The 20,746-nt window shown below is 33.1% G+C and overlaps 1 protein-coding gene across 2 annotated transcripts; it reads left to right on the forward strand.

Annotated features, from left to right (window-relative positions):
* Positions 1–7,116: 7,116 nt before the first annotated feature.
* LOC144837712 (uncharacterized) lies at positions 7,117–13,533 on the forward strand. 2 transcript variants are annotated; one of them, XM_078692938.1, is made up of 3 exons: positions 7,117–7,392; positions 10,156–11,861; positions 12,046–13,533. In XM_078692938.1, exon 2 carries the CDS (start codon positions 10,200–10,202, stop codon positions 11,835–11,837), a length of 1,638 nt encoding a protein of 545 aa, XP_078549064.1. In that variant the 5' UTR covers positions 7,117–7,392; positions 10,156–10,199; the 3' UTR covers positions 11,838–11,861; positions 12,046–13,533. The 2 variants fall into 2 exon arrangements, with proteins under 2 accessions (XP_078549064.1, XP_078549063.1); XM_078692937.1 differs by having other exon boundaries at positions 10,156–13,533.
* Positions 13,534–20,746: the final 7,213 nt, after the last annotated feature.

A 20,746-nucleotide genomic window follows, 5' to 3' on the forward strand; every position in this document is an offset into this window, starting at 1 on the left:
TTTCATTTACTAAAGTAATTATTGTATTATTTTATAATAAAACGTTTATTTAACACTCCTAATGTATGACTTAATGTAGGCCCAATTCTCATAAAACACAATGCATACGGTAATGTACAATAGCAACAATAAACTTACAATTATTTAGACCTTCTCCGTTTTAGATATACAAATCGACAACATTAAGTACATTGCATAATCAATCAGTTAAGTGCATTTGTATAAACGTTCAATATTTTTGACTTGTGTGATATTGGCCGAAGTTCAAAATTACTAATAAAGAAAAATAATTTGGACAAATAAAGACAAATTCGATAAATAGTATTTGTTTCATATATATTTAATAGATGATTATAAAATTGCTATTGATACATAACACTATCCTTCCTTTAATTTTGATAATCTTTCTTTTCGGAGTAATACCATGCGCGAATGTGCAGCAACTTTCAATCGTTTAAGTGTAAAATGTTCAGAAGGAGCACACGTGACAAAATCTCCACTAAAAAGTATAGACATTATTATTAAGCATCGGTAAATATACAACAAAAATTACCATTGTACAAATTGTTCAAAGTTATCTAGCTTTTATATATTGATTCAAGTGTTATGTTAGTTAGTTCTCAAAATTGTTTTCAGTTCCACAAATCTTCATAAAATCAATTTACCTGAACTTGTTCATGTCGATGATGCAAACATACCAATAAAGGTTGCAGTTTGTAAACAACACACAAGTTATTGCTTGAAAACGCTAAAATACTATACGGATCATACCAGATTCCAAACCAACCGGACTAGGCTTATGGCATTCAATAACAGAATTAACCTGTCCCGTGGCGTCAGAATCTCCCTCTTGCTTCAGCAACGTACTGGTATAGGCTAACGCTGTTCTAAACTCCAGAGAGACACCTGTATAGAATATCGTAATATGTGTGACGAACAACCGCTATTATCCGATGAAAACTGTATATTGCTTCAGTAAGCAATTTATCTGCCTTGATACTAACGTAATATCCTAAATTTGTTTCCTAATTTTACAATCTCAGTGCTTTTGTTCCAATATAAACAATGTTATTTTTGTTAAAATCATAAACAAAAATTAATCAGCAAATTTCGAAATATTCAACTACTATTTTATATAGATATTGGTATGTTTTGTCATATTTGTTATGAAGTTTCGTTATTATGTTATGATAGTGACAATAAATGGTTTATATATATCAAATGCCTAAAACAAATGTGTCCCTCTACGCGCTTTAAAAAAGAAAGAATTATGTAAAAGTAACGGAGAAAGATAGAATGAGAATGAATTGATATGTTGCAGATGAACTATTTTTACCGCTCAACGGTACAAGCGTCGAGAAATATGACAAAAGTGGTATGCATTGTTCATAATGTTATAATATACGAATTTTATTGATTTCCAATGACTAACAAACGCTAACCGGGTAAATAAAAAAAGTTAAGAAAACAACCAGTACGAAAAGTTCTTAAATTACTTTTTTTTTTAAATTTATACATACTAATATTTTACATTAGATCTGAAAAACATCAAATACATATTTATTTCTTCAAAAAAACCTATCGGGATTTCACACGATTTTAAACAAAATGTCTTATCATCAGATCTCCCTATGTAATTTTATAATACTATTCCCCACAATATATTCCGATGCCGCATATTTAATTTGATCTTTATTAATTTGCAGTATAATTTTTATTTTTTAACTACTGTATCTTTACACGCGCGGTCCGATCCGAAAATAAACAAAAAACTAAAATGGCTATAGCCACTAACGGCCAACTTTGGAACCTAGGTAAACATAATTTATATATAGATGAGACACATGATCAAATTTTCTCTAGTTAAAAACTAGCTTGGCTGCCCTATTTTTCTTATTTAACTTAAACACGTTTTATTTCTTTGCAAGAGATGATGCAGGAATAGTCGAGTCGTTCCAAGACAAGACAACGTACAACATTTCACAAGTGAGTATATTAATATACGTACCTACGAATTTCTACCTAATAAATTTCGAAGGTTAACATTTACAGATCTGCAGAGGGCAGACACTTCAAATCAAATATCACACCAAGAGTCTTATCTTAATTGATTTTATTTGATGGATTGTGATGTTGCCAATATGAAGGCAATTAAAGATTATAGATGGGTATTGATTTACATTTTAATATTGAAATACTTCATTGCAGTTATTAATAAAAATAAATTTTATATACAATTATCGACAAAGTTGATATACATGCGTAAAAGGTTTTTAAAAAACCGGGTGATAAGCGATCTAAAGAAGAAAAATTGTCAAATAGTGTTCATCAGAGGAGCCGTAGTAAAGTGGCCTGCCACCTGAATCAACTCAACAAAGCATAGACGCACCAACGCAAGTTCTTCGGATGATCTACGCGGCATGATTGGTCAAATTACTTGCGGTGCGCTTACGTCGAGTTGAGTTGCGTTCAATCTTTTTAATTCAATTCAAACAATCGGTGAATCTGTGAAACTAATAATTGTACCATATACTTATTAAGATTTGGGAACGTGACAAAATGCATCATACTTTAAAGATTCAGATTTCGGTCCTGAAAAGTCAGCTCCAATTGGGCTACAGTCACTTAAACACGAAGATGCAACGTATTTGTCTTTGATCCATCCTCTTTTAAGTTTTTGATAGCCAGCTTCGTTAGCTGCTCTCATCTGGTTTTTAGAGGCAAGAGAACCACCGATTTCTGTACACTTTTGCATTGCCTTCCAGTATGTTAAGGTAGCATCAGCATCATCATCTGTCGGATTAACATGTATTACGCCATGATCTGGATATGGGTAAGCACCCGGTTCCACATCTAACAATGAACAGTATGCTGGCAAGTAATAAATCTCGGGATTGACAATTCTAAATTTATTTCCCGTTATTGCGTTTTCCCAACATACATCTTTTTCAGCCTTCGATATTTGGTTGTTTGAAAACCAAACAAACCCGCACGTCTTAACACCATTTACGCTAACGTTATACAGCTCCATTGGTAACGCAAGGTGTCCGTTAAACTCATCTCTACAGCGTGTTTCTGCATCGGTGTAGTGATATCCCTGCGTGCTATCATAGCTAATATGCAGAATTCTGGAGTCAGAATGGTAGTCTATTCCAAAAGGCATGATGATAGAGTTTATGTAACAATAGAAACAGGAATATAATGCTGCAGGATCCGGATAAAGATTACAACGCAGATCTGGACTAACGAGTTCACACATTGTCTGGTCATTACTGAACGTAACCTCACCACTAATCAGCCAACAGATATCACACGTCAATTTCATTCCGTACTTGATGGCAGATACCAGTATTTCGTAAGGAGCAAGAAATCCTTTCAAACGACGGCATTCAGTAGACGCTTGGTCATAATTTACATCACGTGATATTTTAACAACAATTCCGTCCCATACCTATATAAGAAAGTGAATTTACGTTTGTTCATAGGTATACACATTTTTCTTATGCACGCATCCAGAGGGGTATCAGTATTACCGTAATTTGTATTGGGGAGCTTTTAAACTACATCCTCTGGGTGGGTATTTCATCTAGTACCTAAAGATCATAACGCATTTGCTAAATTTTAAATGATTGATTTGATATTTATGATTTTAAAAAGAAATTATTATAATATAATAGTTTACGCATTACTTACTGTGACTTTATATTCCAAATACACTCCAGATTTAAATGTACTTGCTTCTTTCTTGAATTCACAATTTCTGTTTCCCTCCTTAATAATTATATATTCACATGTGTAATCTCCAAGTCGTAGGCATTGTTGAGCGCAGCGAATAGCAGTGGGTATCTCAACAACGTTTGTTACCAGATCATTACTTCGGTTAGTTAAAGTAAAAATCTTTGATTTTAAACCTGGCGTTAGACCTTAGAAAAAATATAAGTAAAATGTAATGATATCTATTTGGTCGTTAATGTATGAACTCTACATAACAAAAAACAGACTCTAAAATAAGCCAATTAAGTACAAATGTTCTACAAGTATGTAATTAATTAAATATATATTGCCCCTATGAAATTCAATTTTTTCTTGAATATGTTATTTTAATGTCACATAATAGTTATTCAGCCCAAATATGATATGACATCATCATGTTCATATATGGGCACATCATCATGTGTCACATAAACTTTGATAGTGTAGACAGAGCTAATATATACCGATCTTTACTTACCTGTCACAGAGCTGGCTAAACTTAGGCCAACTAAAATTGTACACATAATATCTGCTGTGTGAACAAGCATCATGACCACCGGCTGTACGAGCGAAGTGAGATTCTATTACTATAATTTAACTATTTGTTAGAAGAGCTGTTTAGAAGTTGAAGAGCTGTTGGTTGAAGTAAGACAGATCAAAATACAATTAGAAAATGCAAAACCCATAAAGCATAGTCTAACATGTAATAAGTTAGCAATATAAATGGAAATGAATATTTTATTGTACAATGCTTATTCCAATAAAAAAATTGTTTATAATAAAAAAACCAATTTAGTTGTTGTCATTATAATTACTTGGCTTCACGACCATAACAATAAAAGCTCATAAAATGGACACAAGAAAGATACAATTTAACACATTTACGGTAATCTAATCTAATCAATATCAATTCATTTTATATACGGTACCGTTTAAGTACTGACATAATAAAGATACTGATCAAGTATTGGATAAACATTAATAAAATGGAAAATAATAGATTACCAAATATATGCTACCAAACTCAAAGATCGTGGGCGGAAAATGGCAAGAACTGTTGGGCGTTCGAAATAAAACATCTTCTGGATAATTTCGGTTGTGGTTATAGGTGGTTTTAGATACAGTTTAATCAATGAAAACATTTTACCTATTATTTCACAAAGGATTAGGGATGTTGCGTCTCAATTTTTACCAAAATATTAAACTTGACCATTTTTACGAACCTTATGTTTATGATTTAAGTTTTAAGTATAGAACATTAATATCACGTTTTAGATTATCTTGTAAAATTGATGTATATCTGGTTATGAATACCGGATTGATGCATATCTGGTTATGAATACCGGATTGGTGTACAGTATATGGTTAACGAATACCGGATTGATGTACAGTATATGGTTAATAAATACCGGATTGATGTATATCTGGTTAACGAATACCGGATTGATGTACAGTATATGGTTAATAAATACCGGATTGATGTATATCTGGTTATGAATACCGGATTGATGCATATCTGGTTATGAATACCGGATTGGTGTACAGTATATGGTTAACGGATACCGGATTGGTGTACAGTATATGGTTAGCGAATACCGGATTGATGTACAGTATATGGTTAATAAATACCGGATTGATGTATATCTGGTTAACGAATACCGGATTGATGTACAGTATATGGTTAATAAATACCGGATTGATGTATATCTGGTTATGAATACCGGATTGATGCATATCTGGTTATGAATACCGGATTGGTGCATATCTGGTTATGAATACCGGATTGATGTATATCTGGTTAACGCATACCGGATTGATGTATATCTGGTTAACGAATACCGGATTGATGTACAGTATATGGTTAATGAATACCGGATTGATGTACAGTATATGGTTAATAAATACCGGATTGATGTATATCTGGTTAACGAATACCGGATTGATGTATATCTGGTTATGAATACCGGATTGATGCATATCTGGTTATGAATACCGGATTGATGTATATCTGGTTAACGCATACCGGATTGATGTATATCTGGTTAACGAATACCGGATAGATGTACAGTATATGGTTAATGAATACCGGATTGATGTACAGTATATGGTTAATAAATACCGGATTGATGTATATCTGGTTAACGAATACCGGATTGATGTACAGTATATGGTTAATAAATACCGGATTGATGTATATCTGGTGGTTAACGAATACCGGATTGGTGTACCGTACAGTATATGGTTAACGAAAACCGGATTGATGTATATCTGGTTAACGAATACCGGATTGATGTATATCTGGTTATGAATACCGGATTGATGCATATCTGGTTATGAATACCGGATTGATGTATATCTGGTTAACGCATACCGGATTGATGTATATCTGGTTAACGAATACCGGATTGATGCATATCTGGTTATGAATACCGGATTGATGTATATCTGGTTAACGAATACCGAATTGATGTACAGTATATGGTTATACCGGATTGATGTATATCTGGTTAATGAATACCGGATTGATGCATATCTGGTTAACGAATACCGGATTGATGTATATCTGGATAACGAATACCGGATTGATGTACAGTATATGGTTAACGAATACCGGATTGATGTATATCTGGTTAATGAATACCGGATTGATGTATATCTGGGTAATGAATACCGGATTGATGTATATCTTTTTAATGAATACCGGATTGATGTATATCTGGTTAACGAATACCGGATTGATGCATATCTGGTTAATGAATACCGGATTGATGCATATCTGGTTAACGAACACCGGAGTGATGCATAATAAATATCGACTTAATAACTAACGGGTTAAGGTAAATTTACACAGACGAGCGGCAGAAAACCGCGTAGCTTGCCTCGCGTTGTGTTTAAATGGTCATAAGGAATAACATAGATACATTCTATATTAGTATTACCGTTACGGCTCGTCTGTATAAATTGGCCTTTAGTTAATAAGTTTATAGCTTAAATAAAATACAAATTTAAACAGCAAAGAACTTTTCATTTAGATCATATTATATAGGCCTATATATGTTTTCAATAACAAATTCCCAAACGTTTTTGAATTCTCATCGTTGTTTCACTTTTTTCAAAGTATGTATGCAGACACGTTTCTGTCAAATGCACTTGGCATTGAAGTAGTGTGTCCCTCGAAATGACTCAATCCACCGAGGTCTGCATTATTTATAAAAAAAAAAATCAAGTAAAAATATTTTTAACTCTGATTCTTATATTATTATATAATAATTTAAAAAACTGCAAAAAGCCGCAACGAAACGTTGTATTCCATTTGCATACAGCGATTAATTGTCATTGTGTTACATTTATCGCCTGCAATCAAGATTTTGGCGGGAGCCGTTGCAGATTCAGGAAACTAGCAATTGGGCGTCTGGATAAAGCAACCAGGTCACTATCAAACGTTTGCATCCTGACCTGTGCTGCTTCTGTTGAATGAATACGCGGAAGATTTCTACTATTTCGACAACCACTTTTGAAAGAGCTAAGTAACAATCCAAGAAGGACGGGTAAATGTGCCTGTTTTTTTGTCCCCGACAAGACCAGTTTGTAATGGAGTTTTTGGTTGAATAGAACAATAAATACTGGCTGATACAACAGGTAAGTTCTAAACGTGAATTTTTATTTCATAAAACGCAGTACGTTTTATAAGGATATCCGTTTATGTATTTTAATATGGAGGTTAATTGGGCAATACCTGCAACTTACATTGTCCACTAGCTTTAAAGTATATCAGCTTAGACCATAACGCAATATATATTAACACAGTCATTTACCAACGTACATCATTTTCAAATGTAGAATAAAATGGAAAAGTTTTTTGTTTGTTTTTGCTATAACAAATAGATTGTTGACTTTTTATTCATTTAACATGGAATGATTTGTATTTAATTCATATTCATTCTATACTAGTTTCACATAGTTAATTGTAATCAGTAAATAACTGTCTTTAAAGAAGGAAGCGTTTGTTGTTCTACATTAGATTTTCACGGAAATCTAGAATTACGGGTCAAGGTTCAAAGAGTTACATATAGAAACATGTCTTTGCATAATTAATTGGTTTTGTTTTGATTAATAGTTTATATCATAATAAGTTCACAACTATAGATAATAAACATAGATTATGCTGCAGAATTGTTTATCTGTACTATGGAAAAATAAGTCTATGTCTGCACTAAGTATTCACTACTTTATATAGGCCTACATTGTTTCTCTTGTTTAGCAACAACCACTTTGAATAATTTCTGACAATCATTAGGCCTATATAACAAGATGTTTCCTTTAACAATACCATTTAAAAAAAAATAACTATACAATTATATAACACAAATTGAAAGTCAGAAAACTGGTTCATCGACATTTATCTGCTGCTAAATTATGCATTATATTTAGTTACTGTTACATTAAAATTGTCCTGAAGTTCAATGTGTCATAGGAAGGAATAGAAAAATGCACGCGGCAGAATCTATTACAAATAAAACCTGTATTACTAAAAACAGTACGCAATATTTAGTCACCAATTATTTGCGCATGCGTTTGGAGTATGTATGTGTGTATTAAAATGTGTATTATGTACGATTTGCCGCCTCGATCCCAACATGTATAGGCCTATAGAGAAGCAAATAAAAGTTATTGGATATTTGGAAGGAATAACAAACTTCATGCGGCAAAATCTATCAAAAACAAAACCTACTGTATTAGTATGCAATATTTAGTCACCATTTAATTGAACTGCGCATGCGTATAAATTATAGTGTATTAATAACATAAGAACTGAACTTTCGATATCAATTCTTTGAATATAAACGCATCAAAAGTACACTAGGTTACGATGTATGTCTCTAATTAAAGACCTAAACAATCCATATAAACACAAATAAAGTAAGTCTACAGTGCCGGAGATTAGCAATTGTAAGTGATTCTAATTATAAACCAAGATACCATCATCATAGAAGTGGTCGTTATATAGAGGTTTACAAATAACTGGACTGATAAAATGATCAACACTGACGGCATATAATGTCATATGCTACAGCTGAAGTTTTAGGCCTCAGTTCCACAAACAAAACCCCAAGCGTCCATTTAAACATTATTGCACTGATTTAATTCACTGCTATAATAGTAAACAATAAGCAGGATAACTTAATTGTAAAGAGTGAAGATTTTAATTAGAATCGGTGATAGATTGATGCTCACTGTGGAAATTAAATCTAGAAAATTAACATTCAATTTAAGTGTGTTTTTATCGTTCATTAATGTGTTTGGTTTATTGAGTCGCATTCAATTATAAATCTGACTTAAATTAAACTATTTTAAATAAGCCTACTACTTATTTATAAAATATAAAAGGTCCTTAAATTTGAGAATATTGGGCAGGGCAAGAAATCTACTGATTTTTGTAATTAACCAAGTTTAAATCGTGTAAAAATCCCTCCATAGGTTTTTAGCCTATTTTAACAGCCACATTGATGCGGTAATCTAGTTCAATCTTTAAATGCTGTCATTCCACAACTGTCTCTCGTCTCTATAGGGAGTGACAACACTATCTACAGTTTCAGTTAAAGTCAACTATTTTCTCTAGGATAGTATATAATTATATAAGGAAATAACAATCTGCTAAACAGTAAATATACAGGAAAGTGTGTGTTTGTGTTAGGTCTAAACATGGAGGCATTGTGGTCTAGGCATAAACGTTCTCTGAAATTATACCACAACATTTATCATTTAAAAAAATAATCGTCGTATCAAACGATTTTAAAATAACATGCACATAAATCAAGCTTGGTATCACAATAAAACTGACATAATGTTCAGCGACAAAAGACTCGTCAGAGAAAAAAAACCTAACGGAAATTAAATCTATCTGTGGATATCTAACTGGCCACGTTATTCAATAGATATATCCGGAGTACTTGTCGCAATGCTTAGATAACTTACCCCCCACGGCGAGATTAAAAAACAGAATTTTAATATGGTAACGTTTCATATCCAAAAATTTAAAATCAATAACAGAAACGTGTTTTTTTTTAATCGTGATTTTTATTAAGAAATCCAGATTTACATCTTATGATTAGGGCCTACCCGTTTTTAAGAACAGAGCTTTTAAATATTGATTCAGATTTACACATTTTGGCATAACTGTTAATTAATTATTTTAATGAAAATGTGTATATCTATGCTTATTGTATACATCGCTGACGTGTAACGTGTGTAGTTAATAGTAACCAAAGTCTTCACCATAACTGCTTTAACAACACCATTAAATAATCGGAAGCGGAAATATGGTTAGCCGCTCATACAATAGGCTAGTATCCAAAGCACAGGTACTTCATTATTATGACAGTGTGTATTTCTATTTTACAGTGAAACCATCGTGCTACTGTAGGCCTTGTGATTAAGTTATCAAGATGGGCAACAAGCAGTCTCGTTCCAGTGACGAGAGCATTCGGTCTGATGGAGGATCGTTTAAACGGGGTAGTATGAAACGTAGCTCTTCCAGCCTAAGAAAAAACACCCTACGGTCTTCAACTAAAAGTAAAGATGGAAAATCTAAAATTCTGTATTGTCAGACGAAACAAAATTGCAGTCTAAAGATCTATTCTATGGAAGAAAAAACAAAAGTCGTTGCGTTACTAGATTGTGGAGGACGTGTTTATTCTAACGGCAAGTTGGTATATCCATTTGAAAGAGGTAAACCGCCATGTGGAGAGAATGAGATAGAGGAGGAGTTTATGCCAGACAGGCTAGAAGAGGAAACATATCGGAATCTAATGAGCAATGTACCAGAGACTACTGCGCGATATAGTAAATACAAAGGCGTTGTGGATAATATTCTAGGCCAAATTGCGTCAACCTTCGATCAGCTTGTAAAGGATCGGGCGACACTTGTGGACAGAGTCAGAAAGTTGGAGCATGAGAACACAAACTTGACGGTAAAAGGTGTAGATCTGAAAAGAGCACAGCTTAAACTACAAAGACTTGAGTTGGAAAAAAAGAAAATGATAATTAAGATCGACGAACTGGAAGCAAAGTACGAAAGCTCATGCGCAGATGTCAAACGTCTTCGGAAAGTACACCAAAAACGAATTATCCGTCCTCAAAACTTAGACCTTGATATCAGCTTACAAGCAAATAATGAAAAAACTAACGAAAAAACTGACGAAAAGAAATCACCTACTACTACACCAGACGAACAGGAGACAAAGGTTGGCCATCTGATTAAACGAGGTAATAGCTTAAGGAACGAACCTAGGTACTCTCCAGTTGCCAGAGGAATCGAGCGACGAAAGAGTTCCCGGAAGTATAAAGATGGAAATGAGCCAGTCGTGAAGGTTCGCCGATCGGAGAGCGAGCGAAGGGCCAAACGTAGTACGTCTTCGGAAAACATGAAAGACGAAAACACTCAGACTTTTACATTTTTCCCGCAGCTACGAATGAAACACGTGCCAGGTGTACGTGCAAATCGTGCCATTTCGCTTGATTCTGCATTTGTTGAACATCTTGAGCAGCAACTCGGCATTGGCCTCAGTTTGCAACCAATACCAGTTGCAGATCCAACAATGTTTCCACCAGTTGATACAACGATGCGAGCTACATCATTGGATTCAGGGTTTAGTTCAGTTGCTAAGAATCCTCCAACTGCTCTTAAACTCGATGAAAGATGGCGTCTTAGTGAAGAAAACTTCCAAAAAATTGAGGTAAAGAAAGATAAATTGGCGATGGAAAGTGCAAAAATGGAGATTAAGATAGAGGCGCTGAAAAGTGAACATGAAAAGGTAAAAACTTCCCTTAAACCACAACGAGCCCAGTCGTTGAAAGAGAAATTCCAAAAGGCTAACGAAACATTTGAAAATCTTCACAACGAGAATATGAAGGCAGACCAACGATTTGACGAAATATGGACAAAATTCGCACAAATGAAACAAAAATACGAACTTTTGAAAGAGCATCATAGTACTCAACAAGTTCAACGTCAATCGTCTTCCGAATCGGTCATCCCACTTGTGGAGAAGGTTGTGGCAAGCCCAACGATACCAACAGCTTAAGGTGTAAACTAAAATCCGGTTCTCGTACGGTACAGTACAGTTTTGTTCCTCCCACTGATGCCAGTCGCATCCAAGAGGCAGTCTTCTCTAGCATCCAAATATATGCTGGGTCCGACTGTTGAAGGGCTTCCTTGACTGGGTTAGCTTCTTAGCTTGACTAGGATCGCACTGAAGGAGATTGCTTAATTTGATCCATGGGTCACGATAGTATGGTTACTAAGTCTAGAGACAATAAACAGCACATGTCGTTTCTTGTCTCTTGACATTTCTCCACTTACTTCTACACTATACACTGCCTCTTTCAAATAGGTTAAGTGTTTGACTGAATGTTTAGTGCTTTAGCTTCCCAATCGGACAAGGGTTCGAAAGAGATTATTTAGAGGGTTAGGTTAGGATTTAGGTGTTGAGTGATAATTGCGTGTTATGAAATGGATGGGCTTGTTACCGTCGATTGGCATAAAACAGTCCCACAGTTTATTGTCTTTATACTTACGAGAATCCCCTACAAATAAAGGTATAGAATAAAATAGCATACATACATCTGTTATTAATGAAAATCCATTATGTTACCTTACATCTAGTAATATCTTGTAGGTCTAATTGAACTTTATAATAACCACCGTACTAACACTTATGATACTTTTTACTAACTTTTACTATCAAATGTTTAAACATTTTCTTTTCGTTAATTTTGAATTTTAAATGCTTTTTCATCCTTTAAAAGAAAAGTGAATATAACATACATTGTTTATCTTCAGATATCAAAATCATATAGCCAAATCTTCATGACGAGAAGACAGTTATCTTGTCAAATTGTATTAAATATTAAATGAAAACTTGATAAAAAGTACGAAATGTCAATTAATTATAGATTTCGTTATTTAATGAGAAATATCTAATTCCTACGTGTGATTAAAATTAATTATCTTGTTTAATTGGTAAAACGATAATTATGCGTACAACTCTCGATTGATGATACTTTTATCTAAGGCTAAATTAGTTCGCAAAAATGAAAGAGTACGTGGCTGATAATCGTCTGTTTGTTGTACATGTTAATTAACACATGACACAGCATATAGGATCACAGCTGTATCTTTCATTGATAAATTATTATAGCCAGATTATTAATAATTGAATTAGAAAGTTTAATGAAGGTCAAGTATATAGAAAGAAAAACGTTATTACATATAAACCAAACAGTGGCATTTTCAAGGTCATGAGTTCTATTCTCTCAACGTGCTTTAATTCATAATCATTTAATAATAGGGACCTTTCGAATTTCAACGACCGACGATCTACTGTACCTAGGTCAATCATTTGGGCCTAGAAACCATTACACACGTGTCGAGATGGAAAGCGCGGAAAAACGTTTCAATATCCTCGCATGCGCAGAGTGAATAAACATGACGTATTATGGTCGTCGTCGGTCGTCGCAAATCGAAAGCTCCATGTCAGATAGTAGGTGTTGTACTGCATTTTATAAAGGTGTTTACACATTTTAAAACGTGAATACAGTAATCAAAACATTTTAATCTATAGGCGTATATTTGATGTATATTATGTTATAAATAGAAAAAGATAAAAATGTACAGAAAGTGAATACTTGTATGATAAACTGGACATTTAAAGAGAGAACATAGCAAATACTATGATGAAAAACCTAGAGGAATCATAACAATAAATGAAATATAAAACAGCTTCTTTGTGTTTGTGTTATATACAAAGATATTGAGGGGTTATGTATCTTGTAGTGGAGCTTAGTGGTATGTAACGTGCTTGCCATCCAACCCCAAGGTTCATGGTTCAATCCTGACCTAGTGCCAGGGTTGTAACGCACAACTCTTTCAATTCCACTCCCTAAGCCTCAAATGAGACTTAGTTTATAAGCATGATCAATTATAAAATAGTTTATCCATCCTGTAATTAGCGAGTTTGTGCTTGCTGTTGTTTGATGCGTATGAAATAGAAAACAAAAATGAAGTCGTGAAACTGAAAATGCATCTGATATGTTTAGTAATGCTCGAAAAGGACACCAAAAAGAAAGAAATACCAGGATCAAGGGAAGATGAAAAGTGTATAAGTGGTTTATTATTTTTACACTAATATCTATACAAAAAAATCTAGAATACGTGGCTTTATGTGAAACACTATGCATTATAAATGTCGGATTTGTTTCGCTTGAAAATTCACAGCATGGATTAGAGAGAGATAACAATCTCTATCTACCCTGATGCAATTTATTATCTAGTATTTTGAAATTGCAGGCTGGTACCATATTTTGTAAATATGAATACAGAAAAGTTCTCTGATTTAAACGCTGATCTTAGTAAATACTATAAAGGTAATAAATACACCAGAGTAACCTTACATCAAGAGTGCCCAGAAAAGAATAAATTAATGCATAAACTTTGTTTTACAGCCCTCATTCGATGAGACGAGCCAAAAGAACCGGATGAATTGACAGGAGAGTTGGAAAACGATCATGACTCGAATTGAAATGTCATCCAGACTTCATCTTGTCTGAGAGACAAACATGGGAAAATCATTCCAGAGAAGGATATAATCTACAGCATAATTTTCTATTTCTTGAATACAAAAATATTAAAAGTATGGTCTTAAACGCTAAAAACATTTGTTTAAACAAGATTAAAGATTGACCATCTAACATTTCCAATGGATACTCCAGCCAAACTGGCAACAGAATTTTCACAGAAAGTTGGCAGACCAAAAACCTGGATAGGAAACAAAAACATTTAAAAAAAGAAAATAAAACGATCGTAAAGACCATCGGGCAACCAAAACAGAATCATAGAAACATTAGGGAAGACAACACAATGTCTACACAAGAAGAATAGCAACAGACGATGATAATGATGATTGGGAGTCTGCTATATTATTGCCCATTTATTCTGCTAAACTATGGCATAAAATAAATCTCCCTGATTTGTAAAACATTTCACATTTGTGTACATTCTATGCAAAATTATTCTGGCTAACACGTGTTTTTCATGGTTAAAGTACCTCTGACAAAATTAAGAAGAAGTAAAGTATAGTACTATATCATGTATATTATGTCTTAATTCATAACAGCTCTTCATATCATAAATACTATACATTAAAATGGAAACTAGATGAAACTCATGTTATGTTAGCCTGAGGGTTTAATTTTAATAATACATAAAAGATGTGAATCGATATCATGAAGAAAGAAACTTCTTTACAATCGAAATCTATTGTGGAAGAATTTATACAATTTTACCAAATACAATCATGGCTTGCTTTGTTAAATCCATTAGATACAGAATACAGAATACAGGAATTTATTGGTCCAAAAGGAAATTCGATTCGTTAACAAGCTCTCAAACAATTAATTAAAAATATATAAAGGTATTATATGTTTTCTATGAATTCTTTTAAATTACGATTTTCTCAGGTAAATATTTTTTTCTTTCATCCAATTTTTGGTCAAAGTGAATAACTTTCATGCGACACTAAAATGGCCTATTCAATACTGTATATCTTTCAATTCAAACAAGAACACAAGCAAGAACACATCATGTATTGATTTAAACATGACACAACATATGGTATGTTTCTGTTAGGAAATCCCATTGTAATCTCAGGTAAATTAGACAGTTCCTAAAACTTAAGTGAATTAATTAATCATCCACTTTTCATGAATGAATTTGTATTGCAAGAACGGTGGTCATTATCTCGTATTTTGGACAGCTTGGGCATGTGCAGATGTAATGCAATACATTTTACGTCCTTTCAAACGATTGCACTTTGTTTTTCTGTGCAATAAAGGACGGTTTCGAAGAATTGAATTGAAACGGACATGAAGAAATTTGATTATTTTTTTTATTTGATACCTTCTTTTTTTTATCAAGTTTATCTTCAGTAAAGGCTAATTTACACAGACGAGCGGTAACGGTAAGCGGAAAACTTGTCCCACGTAGAACCTGTATCTATCCTCAGCTGAAACCACCCCCGTTCCGCACTTTGTGCAAATAATAATAATGAATAACATAGATACTTTTGGCCTATTTTTAATACAGTTACCGCTCATCTGTGTAAATTGGCCTTAATTTAGTTTTCTTCAATTGTATTCATATCATTGTGTTACTCGAATATTGAATTACAGTGCTATAATATACTATTTTTATCTTTATATGTTGTACTGTACTAGGTAAGAGACGAACAAAAGCTCTTAGCCACAGGGATTCAGCTCCCTTTTGTATTTCCTGCCAACTTGTTTGTCCTGACAACGTCTCATGTCCTGACCGACTGACCGAGGCTCTATTCTCTCCGTTTCAGAACGTTTATGATGATCACACATCTAACATTGATCCTGATCAGAATTTTTTTCATAGCAACACTAATATATCAAATTATTATCATCCTAGTGATTTTACCCGCAAAATTAATACAAATTCAGACAATAGTTTTTCATCCATCCACTTTAATGCAAGAAGTCTACTAAAAAATATTGATCAAATCGTGAGTCTTTTGTCTTCTCTTCATTTTTCTTTTGATGTGATTGCTGTTAGTGAAACATGGTTAAAATTTGATAATCCCTTGGTTAAAATCCCTGGTTTTTCTTTTGTATCGAATCACAGGTCTTTTAAAGGCGGCGGCGGTGTCGCCTTGTATATTCGCGATGGCCTTCAATTTTCAATAAGAGATGATCTATCTTTTGACCCCCTAGTTTGCGAATCAATATTTGTTGAAATCATCCGCCCTAATACAAAAAATATTATTACAGGAAGTATCTATAGAGCCCCATCAAATGATCCGCTTCTGTTTATTGATAAACTTGATTCAATCTTAGCCAAATTATCCAATGAAAACAAAATTAATTATATTCTTGGTGACTTCAATATTGATATATTAAAAAATGAATCTAATAATGAAGCTTGGCAATTTGTCAACTCTCTGTTTAGTAATTATTTTCTCCCCCTTATTCATAGACCATCCAGAATCACCAAGTCCTCTTTCTCACTGATTGACAATATTATAACTAATAAATTTGATTTCCCTAGTATTAGTGGACTATTATTTAGTGATATTTCGGACCATCTTCCCGTTTTTAATATTTCGTATTTTTCCTGTGATGTACGTAGCTCAGATAGGGATGAATCATTTAGATTTAGATGCATTAACCAAATCACTATTGATAAATTCCGTCAAGAATTGTCTAGCGAACAATGGATTGACATTCTAAATACCCAAAACCCAGATGATGCATACAACAAATTTGAACATACCTTTTCGTTACTTTACAATAAAACATTTCCATACAAAACTATCAAAAAAACTAAAACTAAACTCAAGACTTGGATGACCGACTCTCTTCTTAAGTCCATTAAATATAGGCAAAAATTATACTCAAACTTTCTTCATCGTCCCTCTGCGAAAAATGAAACAAAATATAAACAATGTCGCAACCGAATCAATTGTCTTATCAAAACTGCGAAATCAAATTATTTTAAAAATACTTTTATTAAACATAAAAATGACATCAGGGCCACTTGGAAAACTATTAATTCCCTTATAAAACAATCCTCTAACAAACAAAGTAATACTTTTTTTAACTGCAATGGTGAAATGTCAAATGATCCCACCAAGATTGCAAACTCTTTTAATTCATTTTTTACTGAAATTGGTCCCACCTTAGCTAACCAAATACCCAAGACAAACACATCGTATAAAGAATTTCTTCCTAACCCAAATATTCATTCTATTTTTTTATCCCCGGTCGATGAGGACGAAGTTATTAAAATTTTGCGTTCATTCAAGAGTAATAAGTCCCCCGGTATTGACGACCTACATGCGAATGTCATCAAGCAAGTTACTGAACTTATCTCCCTCCCTTTATGCCATATTTTTAACATTTCTTTAACTAAGGGAATTTTCCCAAGCAGATTGAAGATAGCTCGTGTAACACCCATCTTTAAATCTGGCAGTAAATCTGACTTAACGAACTATCGCCCTATTTCTATTTTACCTGTTTTCTCAAAAGCCCTAGAAAGAATTATTTACGACAGAACTTTTAATTTTATTACCAAATACGATATTTTATACTCTCAACAATTCGGCTTTCGTAAAAAATATAATACATCCATGGCTCTTATTGACCTTACTAACAAAATTGTGGACGCTTTTGAACGCAATGATTTCGCTATTGGACTCTTTATTGATCTTTCCAAAGCTTTTGATACTATCGATCATGATATTCTTTTATTTAAGTTATCCCATTATGGTATTCGAGGGCCTGCATTAAATTTGTTTAAAAGTTACTTAGCAAATCGTTCTCAATGTACTAGATACTCAAACCACCTATCTCATTTTTCATCAGTCACATGCGGTGTCCCCCAAGGTTCTCTTTTAGGTCCACTTTTATTTATTTTATACATTAATGATTTATACCGATGCTCTAATCTTCTCTCGTTTTTTCTCTATGCTGACGACACAACCGTGTTCTATTCTTCCCCTAATATCCAATCTCTTTTTGATGACCTTAACACCAACTTAAAACACATGTCCATCTATTTTTCTAGTAATAAGTTATCTATCAATTATAAAAAGTGCAGCTTTATTCTTTTCCGGAGTCCCCAAAAAGACAGATTTATCAATACTACGCCATATAAGATTCTGATTGACAATTATGATATTCCACGTGTTGAAAGCGCAAAGTTTCTAGGTGTTTATCTCGATAGTGGTCTAACTTGGAAAACTCACATTAAAGAAATCGAGAACAAAACTTCCAAGAGCCTCGGTGTCATGTTTAGACTTTCTTCGTTCATTCCCCCAAATATCCTCCGTATTATTTACTGTTCTTTAATTCTTCCATATCTGAGCTATTGTAACATTGTATGGGCAAATACTTACCCATCCAATCTCACCAAACTTCACATTATACAAAAAAAGGCTACTCGCATTATATCTGGCGTTCCACCCCGGTCTCATTCGTCTCATTTGTTTTCTAACTTGAATCTCCTTAATATTTTTGACATTAATATTTTTCAACAATTTATATTCGTGTACTCATCAATACATTTCCTTCTTCCTAAGCATCTGTGTAATTTTTTCATCCCAAATTCTGTTCGTCACTCGTACTGTACAAGAAACCAATTTAAGATCCATATACCGAAACATCGCACTAATTATTTTCAACATAACATAAGATTTTCCGGCTCCAATTTATGGAATAATTTACCTCCTGACATCGGCATCTCTATTTCAATAAAAACGTTTTCTCCCAAACTTAAGAAATACCTTATTGCAAAGTATTGATCTCTCTTTTTTATTCCGGCAATTTTTTCGAGTTTCATTTGTCAGTTCTTGGTCAGGATATGATTTGCTGTCATTCTGATCGTTGTTTTTTTTCCTCCTTTTGCTGTCTTGTTATGTCCCTGTCCTTACGTCCTGTATTTTTGAATTTTTCGACCGTCTTACCTGTGTCTGTAAATAGGCTGGCCCGCCACAAGATTTGTATCTTCTTGGGCACTGCCTACTTCCTTTTATTGATACCTGTATACTTTTTTTTTTTTTATCATCAATTGACATGTTTTATATTCTACTTGAATTTGTTATGATTACCTAATTTTATTGAAGGAAGAAATAAATGTTTAGTTGAAATTGAAATTGAAACTTACTTAGACTTTTACTGTCATTTATACATAATACATAATATATTTAAATTACATATTTGTTACATTAAATATTTAAATAAGTTCTATTACCATAAATAGATTATTTAAATTGCTTATAGGAATGTAATATATATATATATCAATAAAATATTTACTCTATAACTTTCAAAAATAAAAATATAATAACTCTAAGTTCCTCGACTCAGAAAATGTGCAATGCAGTATTATAGAACATGCTCAACAAATGCCGATTATAAGAAGTTCAAAGTTTTAAGGACGCCATCATACTTCCGTTAAGCATCCAGGGTACTGTGACATAAGATGAATCATGATCTAATTATATTATGGGGTAACTGTACAACACCGCTGTCATTGTGAATGAATCGTGTGATATGCTAACGCATCTGGAATCCAACATGAGTTTCGCAATCCTGCAGTAAAGTTATCTTCTAAATTGGTAATTTTTGCTGACGAATGGTTTTCCTACAATTTATAGACCTAAATTATTCGTAACATACTTAATGAAATTACTTAGATATAGTCAAAATATATCACATCCTACATTTTTTTTACTAGTGGTTAAATCATTACACATAGCACACAGGTATAATTTTGTTAAACAATGGCATTACCAGTTTTAAAGAATAATCTATATGAATATGCAATATATCTAATAATTGCCATAATGACACCTATAGATCATGAACAGGATGTTTACAAATATAGGCATACGTTTCTTCAATTTTTGTTTATTGGCTACAAAGAACATAATAAATGTATTTGATGGTAACCAAAAAGTCTTGATGAAGTTTCTAAAAGTTGGTCCCGTCTAATTTTTTTAGGGTCCCCCTTAATTAGACTCTATCATAGCTTCCTCTATAACCTAGTCTACCAGACGTGCCAAGCAACCTGTTGTTGATTAATCTATAAACAGATGAAAGCAAATACTTAATTGATATTGAGCTTAACATTGGAAGCTTTGCCAATATACGGTAATCAACGATATCTGTGCTATTTTGTTGTGTAAAAAAAGGTTCAAAATGTCATTAAATAGAGCTATAAACACAACTTACCTTGAACCGTACAACATTATTATCAACATGTGTTTCCTGTCATTGTAAATAAAAATAATGAACATGTAAAAATTACAAATATCATGAATATTAATTTAATGATGATGACACAAGGACACACTCAAAAGGATTATTTTTACAGTGATTGTTAGATGCCGCTAATGATAAAAAAAAAGGAAAT

The sequence above is a fragment of the Antedon bifida genome, chromosome 3 (genome assembly GCF_963402885.1).
Source record: "Antedon bifida chromosome 3, ecAntBifi1.1, whole genome shotgun sequence".
Lineage (NCBI taxonomy): Eukaryota > Metazoa > Echinodermata > Crinoidea > Comatulida > Antedonidae > Antedon > Antedon bifida.